This window comes from Schistocerca nitens, chromosome 5, assembly GCF_023898315.1.
Source record: "Schistocerca nitens isolate TAMUIC-IGC-003100 chromosome 5, iqSchNite1.1, whole genome shotgun sequence".
NCBI lineage: Eukaryota > Metazoa > Arthropoda > Insecta > Orthoptera > Acrididae > Schistocerca > Schistocerca nitens.
The window spans coordinates 243758417-243775351 of NC_064618.1; the positions used below are offsets into that span (position 1 = coordinate 243758417).

The 16935-nt window shown below is 40.2% G+C and overlaps 1 protein-coding gene across 1 annotated transcript in view; it reads left to right on the forward strand.

Annotated features, from left to right (window-relative positions):
* The window catches only part of LOC126259679 (structural maintenance of chromosomes protein 1A-like), a 214612-nt gene that overhangs the window by 191444 nt on the left and 6233 nt on the right, over nucleotides 1-16935 (forward strand). The window contains exon 11 of the mRNA XM_049956637.1: nucleotides 12922-13099. Within this exon, the coding sequence (XP_049812594.1) occupies nucleotides 12922-13099 (178 nt within the window). The remainder of the gene's footprint in view (nucleotides 1-12921; nucleotides 13100-16935) is intronic.

Genomic DNA, 16935 nt, shown 5'->3' on the forward strand with positions numbered 1-16935 from the left:
CTCCGAAAGGAACCTAATTGGTATGCAGTCTAGACCAGAAGACTTGCTTTTATTAAGTGATTTAAGTTGCTTCACTACTCCGAGGATATTACTTCTATGTTACTCATGTTGGCAGCTGTTCTCGATTTGAATTCTGGAATATTTACTTTGTCTTCTATTGTGAAGGCATTTCGAAAGGCTGTGTTTAGTAACTCTGCTTCGGCAGCATTGTCTTTGATAGTATCTCCATTGTTATCGCGCAGAGAAGGCACTGATTACTTCTTGCCGCTAACATACTTCACGTACGACCAGAATCTCTTTGGATTTTCTGCCAGGTTTCGAGACAAAGTTTTGTTGTGGAAACTGTTATAAGCATCTCACATTGAAGTCCGCACTAAATTTCGAGCTTCTGTAAAAGATCGCAAATCTTGGGGATTTTGTGTCTGTTTGAATTTGGCATGTTTGTTTTGTTGTTTCTGCAACAGTGTTCTAACCTGTTTTGTGTACCAAGGAGGATCAGCTCCGTTGTTTGTTAATTTATTTGGTATAAATCTCTCAATTGCTGCCGATACTATTTCTTTGAATTCAAGCCACATCTGGTCTACACTTACAGTATTAATTTGGAATGAGTGGAGATTGTCTCACAGGAAGGCATCAAGTGAATTTTTAGCTGCTCTTTTGAATAGGCATATTTTTCGTTTATTTTTGGAGGATTTGGGGATTACAATATTCAATCTCACTACGACAACCCTGTGTTCACTAATCCCTGTATTGGTTTTGATGCTCGTTATTAACTCAGGATTATTTGTTGCTAAGAGGTCAAGTGTGTTTTCAGAACTGTTTACTATTCGTGTGAGTTCATGAACTAACTCCTTGAAATAAGAGCTGTAAGCTAAAGGAGATGTGGACTATCTGCAGAGAGCCAGTAAGGAATCACAACAAATGAGCAACTGAGTCAGATGTGAACTGTACTGACGGAGCAGCAAATTCACGTGGTCAACAGTGGGGTCAGCCTGGTGGAGTTGCAGTGCAAGCAAGCAGTGACTTGGTGTCAACACGAAGCGTCAGTTCCTATTACTGGCGAGCTGACTGTACCGGCATCTCGGCCCCTGGGCGGGTCATGCTGACGAGACACAAGCAGATGTTAATCACCATGTTGGATGTTGGTGCATAAGAAGAGTGTTGTGCCAGTTTTGCTTGACAGAAACATCAGTGTGTAGACTCTTGTGATTGGCTGTGTTTCAACTTCAGCTGTGCTAGTTGTTCTACTGTTATATTGGCAGGGTGCTGCAAGGTATAGCATTGTTATCTGAAATAGGTTTCAATAGGAGAAGATTCTAACTGAATTGTATTCTCTGGGTGCACTTTATTCTGTTATTAGTTGTGCTAAGGGATTTTCCTTTCTGACATTTATATTGTTGGTCTTGTTTTCAATTACTGGACTGATTTACTTTGTCCTTTTACCAGCATTCCATTTGTACATTACCTCTTGTTTATCAGCTGCATTTGTATAAGTAAGTTTTGGAGATTTTGTTTGTCTGCTCTATTTGGTTTATTTTTGGCTATTGTGTTCTCAGCTATTCTAGCTATTTTATTTTTATTATTGTTCCTTCCAGCTTGTGTGGTTATTAGCAGTATGGTTGGCTGTTGTTTGATCCAATCCTTGTAATTGTAATGTTAAATTTATGTTAAATATTAATTAATGTGCATTTTGTAGTGCCACTATAATTTTGTTGGCAAATATGTGGGATACATGGTGAAGTACTGCAGTAGCCACTGGCCACTGGTGAGTGCAGAGTGTTGGCATTCTGATACCGTAACAGAGCTTTTGGTTTGGGCCAGGTTCAGTTACAGTAATGCACATTATGGATAAGAGGATTTTTGCACCAATGTATTATAGTGGCTTTGCCAAGAACATGACTCTTAAGTGGCACATTGGCATAACAGATGTGCAGCTATCTTGTATAAGTGGCTTTTTTTTGGTAGCAGTTTTGGCATAGCCCAGCAGTTCAACCAGGATGTGGGGGCTACAACAGATGAGACGATCACATGGATTTGCCACTAGTAGTCACGTGTTCAGGTCTCCATCATGTTACCAGCTTCCAGCATCATGTCAGCCCTCGAAACATAGTGCCATGGTGCAGCATGCTATCCCAGGCTCACTCCATCAGCAAGCAGGACTACTTTTCCCAGGAACGGAAGCTGTTTTTTGCCAACACAGTGGGTGTGCCTCTGGGCTACACGCCAATGGCTGCTAGGATGCAGTCATTCTTCACAGAGCTGGCTGCCACAACAAGATCCCCAACTGTCTATGTGCACTGCTGACAGTGAGCTGTTTGAGATGCACATACAATGAGCACAGGTGTAAGCAAATCTGTGTGTGTGTGTGTGTGTTGGAAACAGTATCATTGGGACCACCTGAGTTCACAATGCTGTTTATCATGATACTTCATGGTTGTTAGAGTGTGTTTATACTCATTCAACAATTTTTCAACTTCAGCATTAAGTACTGCATAAACAAAAAGATAGGCACTCTTGTAGATACATTGTTTTGACTTTAGACATCTTGGTGCTCCGGGTAGTTACATTTGGTGTAGTAGGAGTAACAATAACATGGAATGCACTTCTAAACAAAATCTATTTTGCCTAATTCCATTAAAAATTCTTAACAATTTGTTTTAGGGATTTTACAGTGCTTCACAAGTTAATTATATTGTCATTTGATTTTAAACAACACAAAGAGTAATTGCCATATATGAAAAACAAAACATAATTATTTAACAGAGAAATTTGGCAGACTGCCACACAAATAGAGAAGTTATTTTATTCTATTTTCACTACCAGTGTTCGCAATTCAATATGCCATCTCTTCAGGCCCCATATGCACCTCTCCAGAACTATTGATATTGGCATACTGAAGCCATCTCTTCTGGATGTTGTGAGTTCTCAAGTGCATTTGAGAATTCATGACATGCGGAAACAATGGCCTGTTATGCCAACATCAATCATTTTTTAGGGGTGCACGTGGGGTTTGAGGATAACATATTGAATTGCCAAGACTGTTAGCAGAAATAAAATAACTTCTCAATACACATAAGTGTTTGGCGAATTTCTTTGTTAAATAGTTGACCAGTCACTGTCCCACATCCACAATGGATCAACAGAGAATGAACATATTTATTTTATTTATTTGTAAAGATATCAATGAATTAGTAAACAAAACATTATGAGAGCTGCAAATAATTTAGTTATCATTATCATCAACATTAGTTTGTGTTTCTTCATCAGATGTTGTATTTATCAATAATGACCTGTAGAAGTGATGGCAGTGCTCTGGTATGGTACCCATGTTGCAGAGATCTAGAGGAGCCTTAACCTTTTCTTTCGGTATGGGAACTGCAGATGAATACAAAGGCTGAAGTGAGAAATATTCTTGCAACCTTGTTTTAGCTATGCAGAACATTTCCGTTATTTTAAACTCTTCAGAAGTATTGTTCCTGTATTTAAATAAATGTGTAGAGTTTTCTTCTTGATTCTGAAACCAGATTGTCTTGAGCCAGTTGACATTATTTCCATCAGTGTCAGCTTTTATTTTCTTTATTTTCTAGCATCTCATTTCTGGGAAGTCCAGAACATCCTTCTGCTGATCTTCAATAACATGGTATTCTTTTATTTGTCATTCTGGTGGCAGAGAACCATCCTGATGGATCAAATATGTGAAACGTTTTATATTTTACTCTATTGAGGCATGAACTGAGTCACACTCTGTTTGTGTGTCCTGGCGTAAAGGATATATGGTTTGTTACAGGAATAAGAGGAGGAGTCTTTTATGTCCCATTGACAACAAGGTCACTGGAGATGGAGCACGAGCTTGGATTAGGGAAGAATGGAGAAGGGTAGCAGCTGTGCCCTTTTGAGGGAACCATCCCGACATTTACTGTAAATGATTTAGGGATATCACAGAAAACCTAAATCAGGATGGCCAGACGTGGCTTTGAACTGTTATCCTCCCAAATGCGTGTCCCATGTGCTAACCACTGCACTACCCCACATGGTATATTACAGGGATACCAACTGCTCAACAGCAAATTGAAGCATAGCAGACATGTTTGTAATTTTTCCTCCCTCTCCACAAGTATTGGAAAAGAAATTCCAGTTGTTACCATTTGTATTTGGTTCTAGAAAATTAAATGAGCATGACCCAGTTTCTACAGTTCCACGTTTGGCTGTCCACGTCTGGCATGCACAGCTTCTCTTGAAACTGTTTTATACAGACAGGTTGTACACAGCAAGCCTTTGTTGACAGAACAATTCCATAGCATCTGTCTTTGAACTGTAGCAAATAGCCTCCAAATCAAATATGGCTAAATGGTTTTTTCCTGATACAGCTTCCAACTTTAAGCTGTCTCTTCGTTCTCAGGCTAAACACTTTCAATCTACATGAGCCTGAACAGTGAATTTCTTTCTATGTGGCATTCATATAAGAGAACCTGTAGCATGTATCAGACATGTCATGTTCAGGCACTTGGAAGGATAGGTTAAATTCTGTGTTAAATATGTTTCAATAAAAAGATCCAATATCAGGGGTGATATTATTTTCATAAGTTTTGACATACATTTGGTAAATTTTTTGAAGATTTAGCTCATGATACAAGTACACTTTCTCCAAATCCTTCCTAGCATAATGTGTGGGAAGGGAGTTTTTGAAAGGTATTGATTTCTTTCACAGTATCTGATTGAGGTACAGCTAATTTGTGCTGCCCTCTTTGATCTCTAGGAATTATGTTGTGATCATGCCTTTTTTACAGAACCTGGTGTACAAATGAATGAGTCAAATCCAGCATCACAAGAAAGGAGGACTGACAGACCTGTGCCTTTTGACCACTTTTGTGACATACCTCCTAGATGAGTCTGTAGGAAGTCCTATTACTGTACTTATATTTCTTTTCTAAGAGTGAACTGATGTATGACTGCTGTTAGTCTGTCTGTATCATGTAAATTACAAAATTGTTCGTGAATGTTTAGTCACCCAGCTCAGTGAAATTAGAGCTGCATTTCCTTAAGCACTTTGAGCAATCCTTTGGTTTAACTGACCGTCCAGAGATATGTTTGCCTTTGGAAGAAATATATGGTTTCCCCAATTGTCATTTGGTCTTTTTGTCATTTTTCATGCATTTCTCGAGTTGGGCAGTTCTACATCTACATCTACATTTATACTCCGCAAGCCACCCAGCGGTGTGTGGCGGAGGACACTTTACGTGCCACTGTCATTACCTCCCTTTCCTGTTCCAGTCGCGTATGTTCAAAGAACGACTGCCAGAAAGCCTCCTTGCGCGCTCGAATCTCTCTAATTTTACATTCGTGATCTCCTCGGGAGGTATAAGTAGGGGGAAGCAATATATTAGATTCCTCATCCAGAAACACACCCTCTCGAAACCTGGACAGCAAGCTACACCATGATGCAGAGCGCCTCTCTTGCGTAGTCTGCCACTTGAGTTTGCTAAACATCTCCATAACGCTATCACGCTTACCAAATAGCCCTGTGACGAAACACACCGCTCTTCTTTGGATCTTCTCTATCTCCTCTGTCAACTCGACCTGGCACGGATCCCACACTGATGAGCAATACTCAAGTATAGGTCGAACAAGTGTTTTGTAAGCCACCTCCTTTGTTGATGGATTACATTTTCTAAGGACTCTCCCAATGAATATCAGCTTGGCACCTGCCTTACCAACAATTAAATTTATATGATCATTCCACTTCAAATCCTTTCGTACGCATACTCCCAGATATTTTACAGAAGTAACTGCTACCAGTCTTTGTTCCGCTATCACATAATCATACAATAAAGGATCCTTCTTTGTATGTTTTCACAATACATTACATTAGTCTATGTTAAGGGTCAGTTGCCACTCCCTGCACCAAGTGCCTATCCGCTGCAGATCTTCCTGCATTTCGCTGCAATTTTCTAATGCTGCAACTTCTCTGTATACTACAGCATCATCCGCGAAAAGCCGCATGGGACTTCCGACACTATCTACTAGGTCATTTATATATATTGTGAAAAGCAATGGTCCCATAACACTCCCCTGCGGCACGCCAGAAGTTGCTTTAACATCTGTAGATATCTCACCATTGATAACAACATGCTGTGTTCTGTTTGCTAAAAACTCTTCAATCCAGCCACACAGCTGGTCTGATATTCTGTAGGCTCTTACTTTGTTTATCAGGCGACAGTATGGAACTGTATCGAATGCCTTCCGGAAGTCAAGGAAAATGGCATCCACCTGGGAGCCTGTATCTAATATTTTCTGGGTCTCATGAACAAATAAAGCGAGTTGGGTCTCACACGATTGCTGTTTCCGGAATCCATGTTGATTCCTAAAGAGTAGATTCTGGGTTTCCAGAAATGACATGATATGCGAGCAAAAAACATGTTCTAAAATTCTACAACAGATCGATGTCAGAGATATAGGCCTATAGTTTTGTGCATCTGCTCGATGACCCTTCTTGAAAACTGGGACTACCTGTGCTCTTTTCCAATCATTTGGAACCTTCTGTTCCTCTAGAGACTTGCGGTACACGGCTGTTAGAAGGGAAACAAGTTCTTTCGGGTACTTTGTGTAGTTTGTCTGTGTTTTATCTTTGTCTTATTCCTTCCGTCACGTTTTTCATTTACTAACAGCTTTCTACAATTACTGAAAATTTTTGAAACATCCTGATCAAAAATTTTGTTCAGATTGTTCTCTTCTTCCAAGAACACATTTGGATTACCATTAGCAATGGTTTGTCCACAGTAATTGGCAGTGGCATAGTGTTTAACGATTCGTGAAGACAAGTCGTAGAATGATCTAAAAATATGGTACAACCGTAATTTACTGAGGGAATGTAACAAAGAGGGTGCAAAACTTACAAAATAAATATTCTTAAATTTATAAGGCAGATGCTTTGAGCAGAAAGGTAGCAATAGTGCACGTATTGGATCATGACCTTGCTGAATGCCAAGCAGCACAGAATGCTGGTAGTGACTGCAGGCTATACAAAATGCTACAGTAGTTTAGCATATGTGATTAAAATAACTAGGTAAAGCCACAGGTAGTGGTGCTGACTATGTTGAAGAAGGAAGTACTGAAAGAGATGAATAAACATGTCTGGTCATGAACGGTGCAAAATAACAAACTGAAGTGTGATTGACAGATATTGGTGGAAAGGGAGATATGGATCAGTACGTGAGAAACTGCGTGCAGTGTGCAGACCTGTGTGATAACCAGATACCATTATAGAGACCCCAGAAACATAGAAGCCACTTGAAATAATTGGTATGGATATGTTAGGATTCAGCTGGGCTCCAGCAGGGAACCATTTTGTGATGACAGTAATTGTGTTTCTCAGTATGTGGAGATTATTACTACACCAAACCAGCAAGCTGTTACAGTTGCACAAGCAAAGGTCAGCAACTGGATATTTAAGTTTGGCATGCAAGAGATAATGATTACACACCAGTCTTATGTCAGACTTGATATAAATAAATTATGTTACATGTGAAGAAACTGAAAACTAGTCCAGGATAAAATGGGTGCATTGTGCAATCAGAAGATTGTTCAACTACTATGTGAAATCACACCATAGTGATTGGGACACATATCTCTCATTTGTCATGTCAGCATACACTAATATAAGAATATGCTGTATGAGATGGCAGGAAAATGCCATAATCAGTTGATATGATTAAGGCAAGAAGGGGTAAGGATGGAAGGTCAGTCCATGATTTTGTGAGACGGTGAAGGAAGTATGGAGATAGGTGCAGGGGGGGGGGGGAGAAAAAAAAAAAAAAAAAAAAAAAAAAGGGCACACACGACCGTGCATCCAAACGTTGAGCATGCCAATTTTCTGACATCATAGCATGAAACAGCACGTTTGGGAGTCTTTTCTGAACGTGCAGAGCAATATCTAGCATGTCAGATATTCTGCGCGTGTATCTGATCATTGATCAATGAGATGGCACAACGCCACCTACATCACATGCGCGCTATCTCCCTTCAGCACAAAGTTATGAGGCGCCATATTGGCATTCATTTCAAGCCTATACATATATATGCAATTTCTGAGCACCTGCAAATTGAGAATCACTGGAAAACCCGTTGTTAACTGTGTGATCTGTTGCAATAAAATAACGAGAAACATCATATTCATGGCAAAAGTATTATTGTAACTTGCGTATTATGAGAGTATGCTATTTGAAGGCAGGGATACACTGAGGATCCACCCAAAATGCATTGTTCTTGGTACAATTTGTTATAATTAAATTTCGGTAGCATAGCTACGATTAAAGCTTTCAGCAAGTGCTAAGATCCTAGGAATGACAACCAGTCATGATGTTGGATTAGCGTGGTGAGTAGTGTCAGTGATTTGTAAAATTTCTATGTTCAGGCGGTGGTTCGAGGCCCGCCACTTCCCAACTTATTTTTCCTAACATTTGCGTTTTTATGAGGTTCTGATACTTTATTATTAGTTTAATATAAGTATATACTATAATTTTTGATGTATGTAAATATAAGTTCACCTTTCTTTGGAGGTTTGATTGGCTTGATCTACAGGACAGCTTGCGCTACTTGTATAAAGATATTTTGCTCCTTTTTTCTTTTCCGCTTCGTAATTCACATGTTGCAAAGATTCTGATACTGGGTAGGAACAGTGATTAAGTAAGATTGACATTGGGGTTTTACTAAAATGTGGGGATGATTAAATAATGTTTGTTTTATGTGAAGAAGTATTGCAAATTTGTATCACACTGTTTGTAATGGAACTTTTATAAGCTTGTGTCCTTATTGATTGGACATGGTACTTTCCTTTTCGTGGACAATGGAGGAAATGTGCGTTTTAATAGAGCTAACATGGGAATTTTATGTGCGCCCGTTTAGTAAACAGTGTGATTTATGAACTAGAAACTTCCCGCAACTGCGCTCTATAGTGCATTGTAATCGCGTGTACCATGTTGGGGCCCAAGTACTGTATGCACAAGCTGCATCATTCCTGAGTGTTCAGCAGCACGTTGAACTCAGCACGCTCAATGTTGATGTTCGACAGCACGATCCGTGTGCCGATGGCTTAAGGCAGTGGATATGTTTTCAAACGCTTACAAGCCTAAGGGTGAGACTACGAAATTCAGCACACTCAACGTTGACGTTTGACAGCACGATCCATGTGCTGATGGCTTAAGGCTGTGGATATGTTTTCAGACACTTACATGCCTAAGAGTAAGACTACGAAATTCAACACGTGGTACCAAGGATCTTACCAAATTATGTCACCAGTCAGTGTTATGCTACAGTTACCAACAACATCAACAATAGTGCATGTTAGACACTTTTGACTATTCCGTGTTGTTCTGGATTCTATCCCAGGAGTGTTAAGAGCAGAGCCTGAGAAGGTCGCAAAAGGGAAGAAACGGAGGAGTAGACATGAGAAAGTGGATGGACCCGTTCATGAGGTACTATATGCAATGAGGTCAGGTCAAGGAAGTGACAGAGGTATTTTATTGTGTTTGTCAATACTAAAGTGCGAGGTGTCAGAGTGTAATACATTAATGATAAAGGAATAAGTTTTTGTGTTAGAGTGAGGGGTCTTTGAATTTTGTGTGGAAGTGCTGACCAGTGGCAGCAGACTTCTGAGGGGTCAGGGAGGATGATGACAGATATTGTCCTCAGGCTTCTGTACACCAAAGTCAAGGATGGAAGGGATGCTAGTCATGGCAGTGCTACACCTCTTCACATGGAGCAGAGTGGGTGGCACTACCTGGCAGGGGGAGTTCTTTGTGCCATACAAGGGGATGTGGTGGTTACCAGCCACCAATTGACGCTGAGTTTAGTTCTTAATACATGGGAATCCCGGAATGAAGTGAAGAGGCAGGAGGAAATGTTTTCTGGGTTTCAACAATGAGCCAAAAGCAGGGGAGTGTTTGGAGTAGTTACTGAGGAATGTGAGAAGTTGCGTAAGTCTTATGAACAGTTATGGGAACAGATGCAGCAAGCAGTGGAGGTGGTGAACAGATGCAGCAAGCAGTGGAGGTGGTGCCACATTCGCTACCTCAATTGAAGAGGGTTTTGATATGCTTGGGGGAGAATTCTGAAGATGTTGTTTGGACCATCAGATACCTGTGACGTCAGAGAATGGAACAAGACGGTGGAAATGGTGAGGAAATTGGCAGAGGGTAATAAGTTGGTAGTGGAGTGGCATGCTACAACACATGCTACAGAAGCTGATACGCAAGGTGATGGCAGTACGCAAAGGCATCAGAGGGCACTGTTAATCGAGAACTGGTAATCATGAAAGCCCAGGTGGAGATGTTGGATGCAGAAGTAACTAAGAGAGGGCTCTTACAATCACTAGCCACGGGTGGTGATTGTGAGCTTACAGGAGGTTATTCATCCCACATTGCATGAACAGCTGAGTCCCATCCTGTCATCAACAGAGAAATACTTGTCAACATTGTGAAGAGTGCAGGGGGAACTACCATTGGAACTGGGGTTGACTGCAGAGCCCAGTAGGCAGTGCATAACTCTTTATTACCATGTGGCATCATTGGAGATGAGGACTGACCAGGCACAATTGTACATACTTGTTGGGTTCCCAGCATTGGATATATTTGCACAATTTAAATGTTACACCATTCACCTGCAACCAGTGAGATGGAGAGCTAATTAATTGATACGAGTGGAGGAGAATTTTGACGATGGTATTCGGACCATCAGAGGCCTGTGACATCAGACAATCGAACAAGACGGCAGAATGTACCGAATCTTGTGAAATGGGGAGCCCTAGGGATATTTGTACAATTGAGGACAGATGCTGTGTTGTTAATCTCAGCAGGAGGAGAAAGGCATGTAGTGATGGCAGAGTTAGAACCACAACACTGTCAGAATCTGCCCGGATGATTGAAAATGGTGAAAATGCATGCACAGTGCAGCTGTTTGTTGGTAAAACAAGTGGGCGAGATTGTCCAAGGGACATGGTGGAACATAAACCATATTTTCAGCAAACAGTATTACACAGGATTTATCCCATGTACGACAGTGTGTTAGTGGTGAAAAGTTTCTATGAACAGGGACGGCACACAGAGGCAGGGCAAGTAGAGGCTGAGGGATAGTGGGTTGTTGATTAACGGGCCAGTGTGTGATCTAACGGAGACAACCTTCCATCTGCAGCCAAGGTAACAGGAATTACCCGGTTGAATGAACAAAGCCATGGTTGTACTAGCCACAGGTGAATCACTAGAAGGAGTCCCGATACAGAATGTAATCTTTCTGAATAACACATTGAAACTAGACCTGACCCATTCCCAGAACCAATTAATAGTCCCACAAGAAGGGTGGATTTCAGCAGAACAGTTGATGCAGCATGTTAAGCAATTTAGGGAAGGGCAGCACAAGTGACTGTGACCTAGGCTTCATGATACCTAGCACTCTTTGCCTATCTGAGGTGGAGAGCTATTCTTCAACTCGATCCACTGTAGGTACAGTTTCAGTAGACTGGATCCAAAGGGCATGAAAGCAAATGAATGTGGAATATTGTAGTGTGAGTGTTGATAACGAGTTTAAAAGGATATGAGGCCACGGAACGAGCCATGAGCTTATGTAAAGAGAATTGCCAAGAGCACATGACTGGCAGGATGTAAAAGGATACAGACACAATGCAGTGTTCCAAAGAAAATAAGGGAATAATGCACTATTAAGTGGGCAACTGAGTAGCTTAAGATAAGTCTAGTAAGTAAGGTTTATAGGTTAAATGCAGTCCCAGAACCCTGTGTGTTAAGCAGCCAGACACTTTTGTGGTACAAACATGTTCTGCAAATGTGATAAGCTGTTGCAGATCGATCTTAAATGAAAACTAGGGTGGCTGGGTCTTTATGTGTAGTGGGCTAGTTTACTGCCACTACCATGTTATGAGCAAATCTGTGGGGATGTACGATGAAATATTGCAGCAGCCACTGGCCGCCAGTGAGTACAGGATGCAGGCATTCCAATTGTAGTAGCAGAGCTGTTGACTAATTGTGAGATGAGCCAGGCTCACTTGGTGAAACCTGCTTGCACAGTGGGTAAAGTACAGTGCAGGCAAGGGGACTACTTCTCCGTGTTCTAGTGGCTTTGCTGAGAATGTGACTAAAAGTGGCACATTGGCATAACAGATGCGCTGCTATCATGTGTAAATAGCTGTCATTTTGATAGCAATTTCATTTGCAGCTCAGCAATTCTGCCAGGATGTGAGGGCTAGACCAGACGAGGGCCCATGTGGAGCTACCACCAGCAGTCATGAGTTCAGGTCTCCATCGCAGTACGAGCTTCCTGCACTACGTCCTCCTTCCAGGCTTGGTGCAGCGGGCCAGCCCAGGCTCACTCCATCAGGAAACCAGACCTCTGCCCAGGCGGCAGCAGGTCATAGCCCTTTTCACTCCCACCGTTTCCTGTACCACAATATTTTGTTCTAAACATTGATTATTTTCATTGATACATTACCACATGACGAGTAATTCTCATTCTGAGTATTATTTACCATGGGAGATATGAGTACAGAGCCAAAATTGTGCTACAAAAAAGATATTATGTAGCACATTTAATTATAATTTTTTTTTACTTGCAGTGACAGAGCGAAGCAATATAATTATCCAAATTTTTACTCAAAATATTATATCTCTTAAAATTTTGTTAGTTCCCTCTTACTGGAGTCGGTGGGGCCATTCTGTTTCCTTGGTGAATCAAATGGTAAAATCTCAGTTTCCTGAGCCAACCAACCCTGATACGATAACCATTTAACATACACATGTTTGGCTGTTTCAAAGAACACTAATTACTTTAAATTTATGGTCATACTGTTTGTGTGTATTCCATGGGCCTGGAATAATGTTTTAATTATTAACTAATCAAAATACTTTATTTCATTTACAGCTTCTTACCGTCACCATTGCTGATATTTGATGAAGTGGATGATGCACTTGATGCAAATAATATTGACAGACTTGTGAGATATGTAAACAGTCACAAAGATTCAATGCAGATTACAGTAATCACTCTGAATAAAAAGATTGCCGCTGAGTGTGATGTTATTGTGGGAGTGTGCCCAAATGTAAGTTTTGCAGCCTATTTCTGGTTAATGTAATAGCCTAACAGTCTAATGTTACGGTTGACATATACAAAAAAATGCAATATGTGCAGCAAAAATTCAGTGGCGTTATAGGTTGAAGGAAGTCGTGCATTAGCTGCATGCTCTCTCACAATAAAGTAAGTAGCCAGACAAAAAGATTGTGTAGTATCTTAGACTATTAGAATAAACATCTGCATCCTCTTCTGGTAAAGAGGAAAGTAGAGGCTGATTATATGTGAAAAATAAGACAGTTGTCTTCTGTTTCACTTCATGGAGTAGTCTTAAAAACCTTCGCAGAAGCTGTCTGTTGCTTGGCCATCCTACATCTTGCTTCCCTGTTGTTTTATAACTGATTCCGTGTTTTCATTAGTTTGTGTCCTGGGTTGTTGATGTGTTGTTTCCATTTTATGCAGCCTTGTTCTATTTTTTCATTTGTCATTATATATTAAGTTTTCTTTTATACTATTTGTTTGTATTTGATCTCAGAGTGTAAATCGTTTGAGTTTCCTTAAAAATTTGATTTCAGCCGATGGTATTATTCTTCTGTCTTTCTTAATCAATGCCCATGATTCTTATCCTTATATTAGAATAGGGGTAGCCAAAACTTTGTTAACTTCGCATTATTCTTTATATTGTCACTCAGTGTTCTGTGTTTGTGCTCCATATCATTTGAAACTTGAATTAAAAGGAAAATTCTACATGTACGTACACACTCCATAAGCCACCACAGGGTACATTGTGGAGGATACCTTGTGCCAATACTAGTTATTCCTTTTCCTGTTTGACTTGCAAATGGAGCAAAGGAAAAAGAACTGTCTATTTGGTTCCATAGGAGCTCTGATGCCTCTTATCTTGTCTCCATTGTCCCTATGCAAGATGTGCATTGGTGACAGTAAAATCACTCTGCAATCTGACGCAAATACCAACTCTCTAAACTTTCTCAATAGTGTTTTGCGTAAAGAATGTGTTCTTCAATCAAGGGATTCCCATTTGAGCTCAAAGAGCTTTTCCCCTGTTATTCATGTGTTGACTGAAACAAATTGGTAACAAATGTAGCTGTTAGCCTCTGAATTGCCTCAATGTCTTCCTTCAGTCCAACTTCGTGGTAGTCAGTGGTTCACACTTGTGTTCTGTACACGGTCTGCTTTGTGGATGAGCTGCATTTTGTTAGAATTCTCCCAATAACTAAAGTTGACCATTTGACTTCCCTATAATCGATCTTACATGATCATTCCACTTCATATTGCTGTGTGATATTACACTTAGATATTTAATTGATGTGACTGTGCTAAGCAGCACCTACTAATACTGTATTTGAATATTACAGAACATTCTCCCTACTCATCTTCATTAACATACGTTTTTCTACATTTAGAGCAAGCTGCCATTCATCACACCAAATGGAAATTTTGTCCAGGTCACTGTGAAACCTGCTAGTCACTTTGTGACATTTCCCTTAGAAACATTGCAGCTTACTGCTCACCCTATCAAACAAATTATTTATGTATTTGGAAAGTAAGAGAGAATCTAGCACACTTCCCTGAGGCACCCAATGATACACTTGTCTCTGATGAACATTTGACGTCCAGGATAATGTATTGGGTTCTGTTACTTAAAAAGCCGTAGAGCCACTCACATATGTGAAAACCTGTTCCGTCCTCATTAACAGCTTGCAGTGTGGCACTGTGTCAAATGCTTTCCGGAAATCTAGAATTATGGAATATTTCCCTGTTGTCCTTCATCCATGGTTCGCGGTATACCATGCAAGAAAAGTGCAAGCTTACTTTCACGGGAGCGATTCTTTCTTAAAATATACTGTAATGCAAACAAATATCATATTTGCAAAGCCAGACTAAAAAAAAAATCGTAGTTTATAATACCAAACTGACCTTCAAAATCCCTGAAAATCATCATCTGAATTTTCTTCTCCTTCTTCCTCTTCTTCATCATCATTGTCCTCTTCGTATATAAGATGGTCTTCCCTGCCATCAAGAGCATTACATATGCCATACTTCTTGAAAGATTTAACAGTAATGTCTTCTCTCACTCTAGACCACAACTGTTTTATCCACTGACACACTTGTTTGACTGTAGGTTATTTTAAAGCTCTACATGGTGTGAATTCATGTTGGGTTTTATCCAACATCCCTTTGTTCCATTTCTCTGTCATATAAACTTTAAATGGTTTATTTATCGAGACATCAAGAAGCTGCAGTTGTTAAGTGAGTCTTCCTGGAATAACAGCAAGCTCTGTATTTCCCTGTCTCAATTTCTCTTTCACAGAATTTTTCAAATGAGCACTAAACTGATCTAACACCAGAAGAGAATCTTCTTCAATAAAGCACCTTCAATAAAACACACTGTGTTAGTCCAAAATTTCATACCAGCCCCAGCCATCCAACCCTTGTCATGTACGTGAACAACAACACCCAGCAGTGTTTCAGAAGGATTTGGCATTGTTTTGTGCTTGCAAATGATCATTGGGTTCAGTTTCGTACCATCAGCACAACTTGAAAGGACGAAAGTGTAGTGCATTTTTTCATGTCCACTTGCTTTTATAGTTACAGTTTAGCACCTTTCGTGGCATCAGTTGTGCTGTTCGGCACATCATATGTCATAGGAGTTTTGTACACATTTGTTATGTAGCTTAGTTCCACACTTTTTTTTCCCAATGTTGAATGATAAAGTGATGGTTTGGTTGTGGTCTTCAGTCCTGAGACTGCTTTGATGCAGCTCTCCATGCTACTCTAGCCTGTGCAAGCTTCTTCATCTCCCAGTACCTACTGCAACCTACATCCTTCTGAATCTGCTTAGTGTATTCATCTCTTGGTCTTCCCCTACGATTTTTACCCTCCACGCTGCCCTCCAATACTAAATTGGTGATCCCTTGATGCCTCAAAACATGTCCTACCAACCGATCCCTTCTTCTAGTCAAGTTGTGCCACAAACTTCTCTTCTCCCCAATCCTATTCAATACCTCCTCATTAGTTACGTGATCTACCCACCTTATCTTCAGCATTCTTCTGTAGCACCACATTTCGAAAGCTTCTATTCTCTTCTTGTCCAAACTATTTATCGTCCATGTTTCACTTCCATACATGGCTACACTCCATACAAATACTTTCATAAACGACTTCCTGACACTTAAATCTATACTCGATGTTAACAAATTTCTCTTCTTCCGAAACGATTTCCTTGCCATTGCCAGTCTACATTTTATATCCTCTCTACTTCGACCATCATCAGTTATTTTACTCCCTAAATAGCAAAACTCCTTTTACTACTTTAAGTGTCTCATTTCCTAATCTAATCCCCTCAGCATCACCCGATTTAATTTGACTACATTCCATTATCCTCGTTTTGCTTTTGTTGATGTTCATCTTATATCCTCCTTTCAAGACACTGTCCATTCCGTTCAACTGCTCTTCCAAGTCCTTTGCTGTCTCTGACAGAATTACAATGTCATCGGCGAACCTCAAAGTTTTTACTTCTTCTCCATGAATTTTAATACCTACTCCGAATTTTTCTTTTGTTTCCTTTACTGCTTGCTCAGTATACAGATTGAATAACATCGGGGAAAGGCTACAACCCTGTCTCACTCCTTTCCCAACCACTGCTTCCCTTCCATGCCCCTCGACTCTTATAACTGCCATGTGGTTTCTGTACAAATTGTAAATAGCCTTTCGCTCCTTGTATTTTACCCCTGCCACCTTCAGAATTTGAAAGGAGTATTCCAGTTAATGTTGTCAAAAGCTTTCTCTAAGTCTACAAATGCTAGAAACGTAGGTTTGCCTTTTCTTAATCTTTCTTCTAAGATA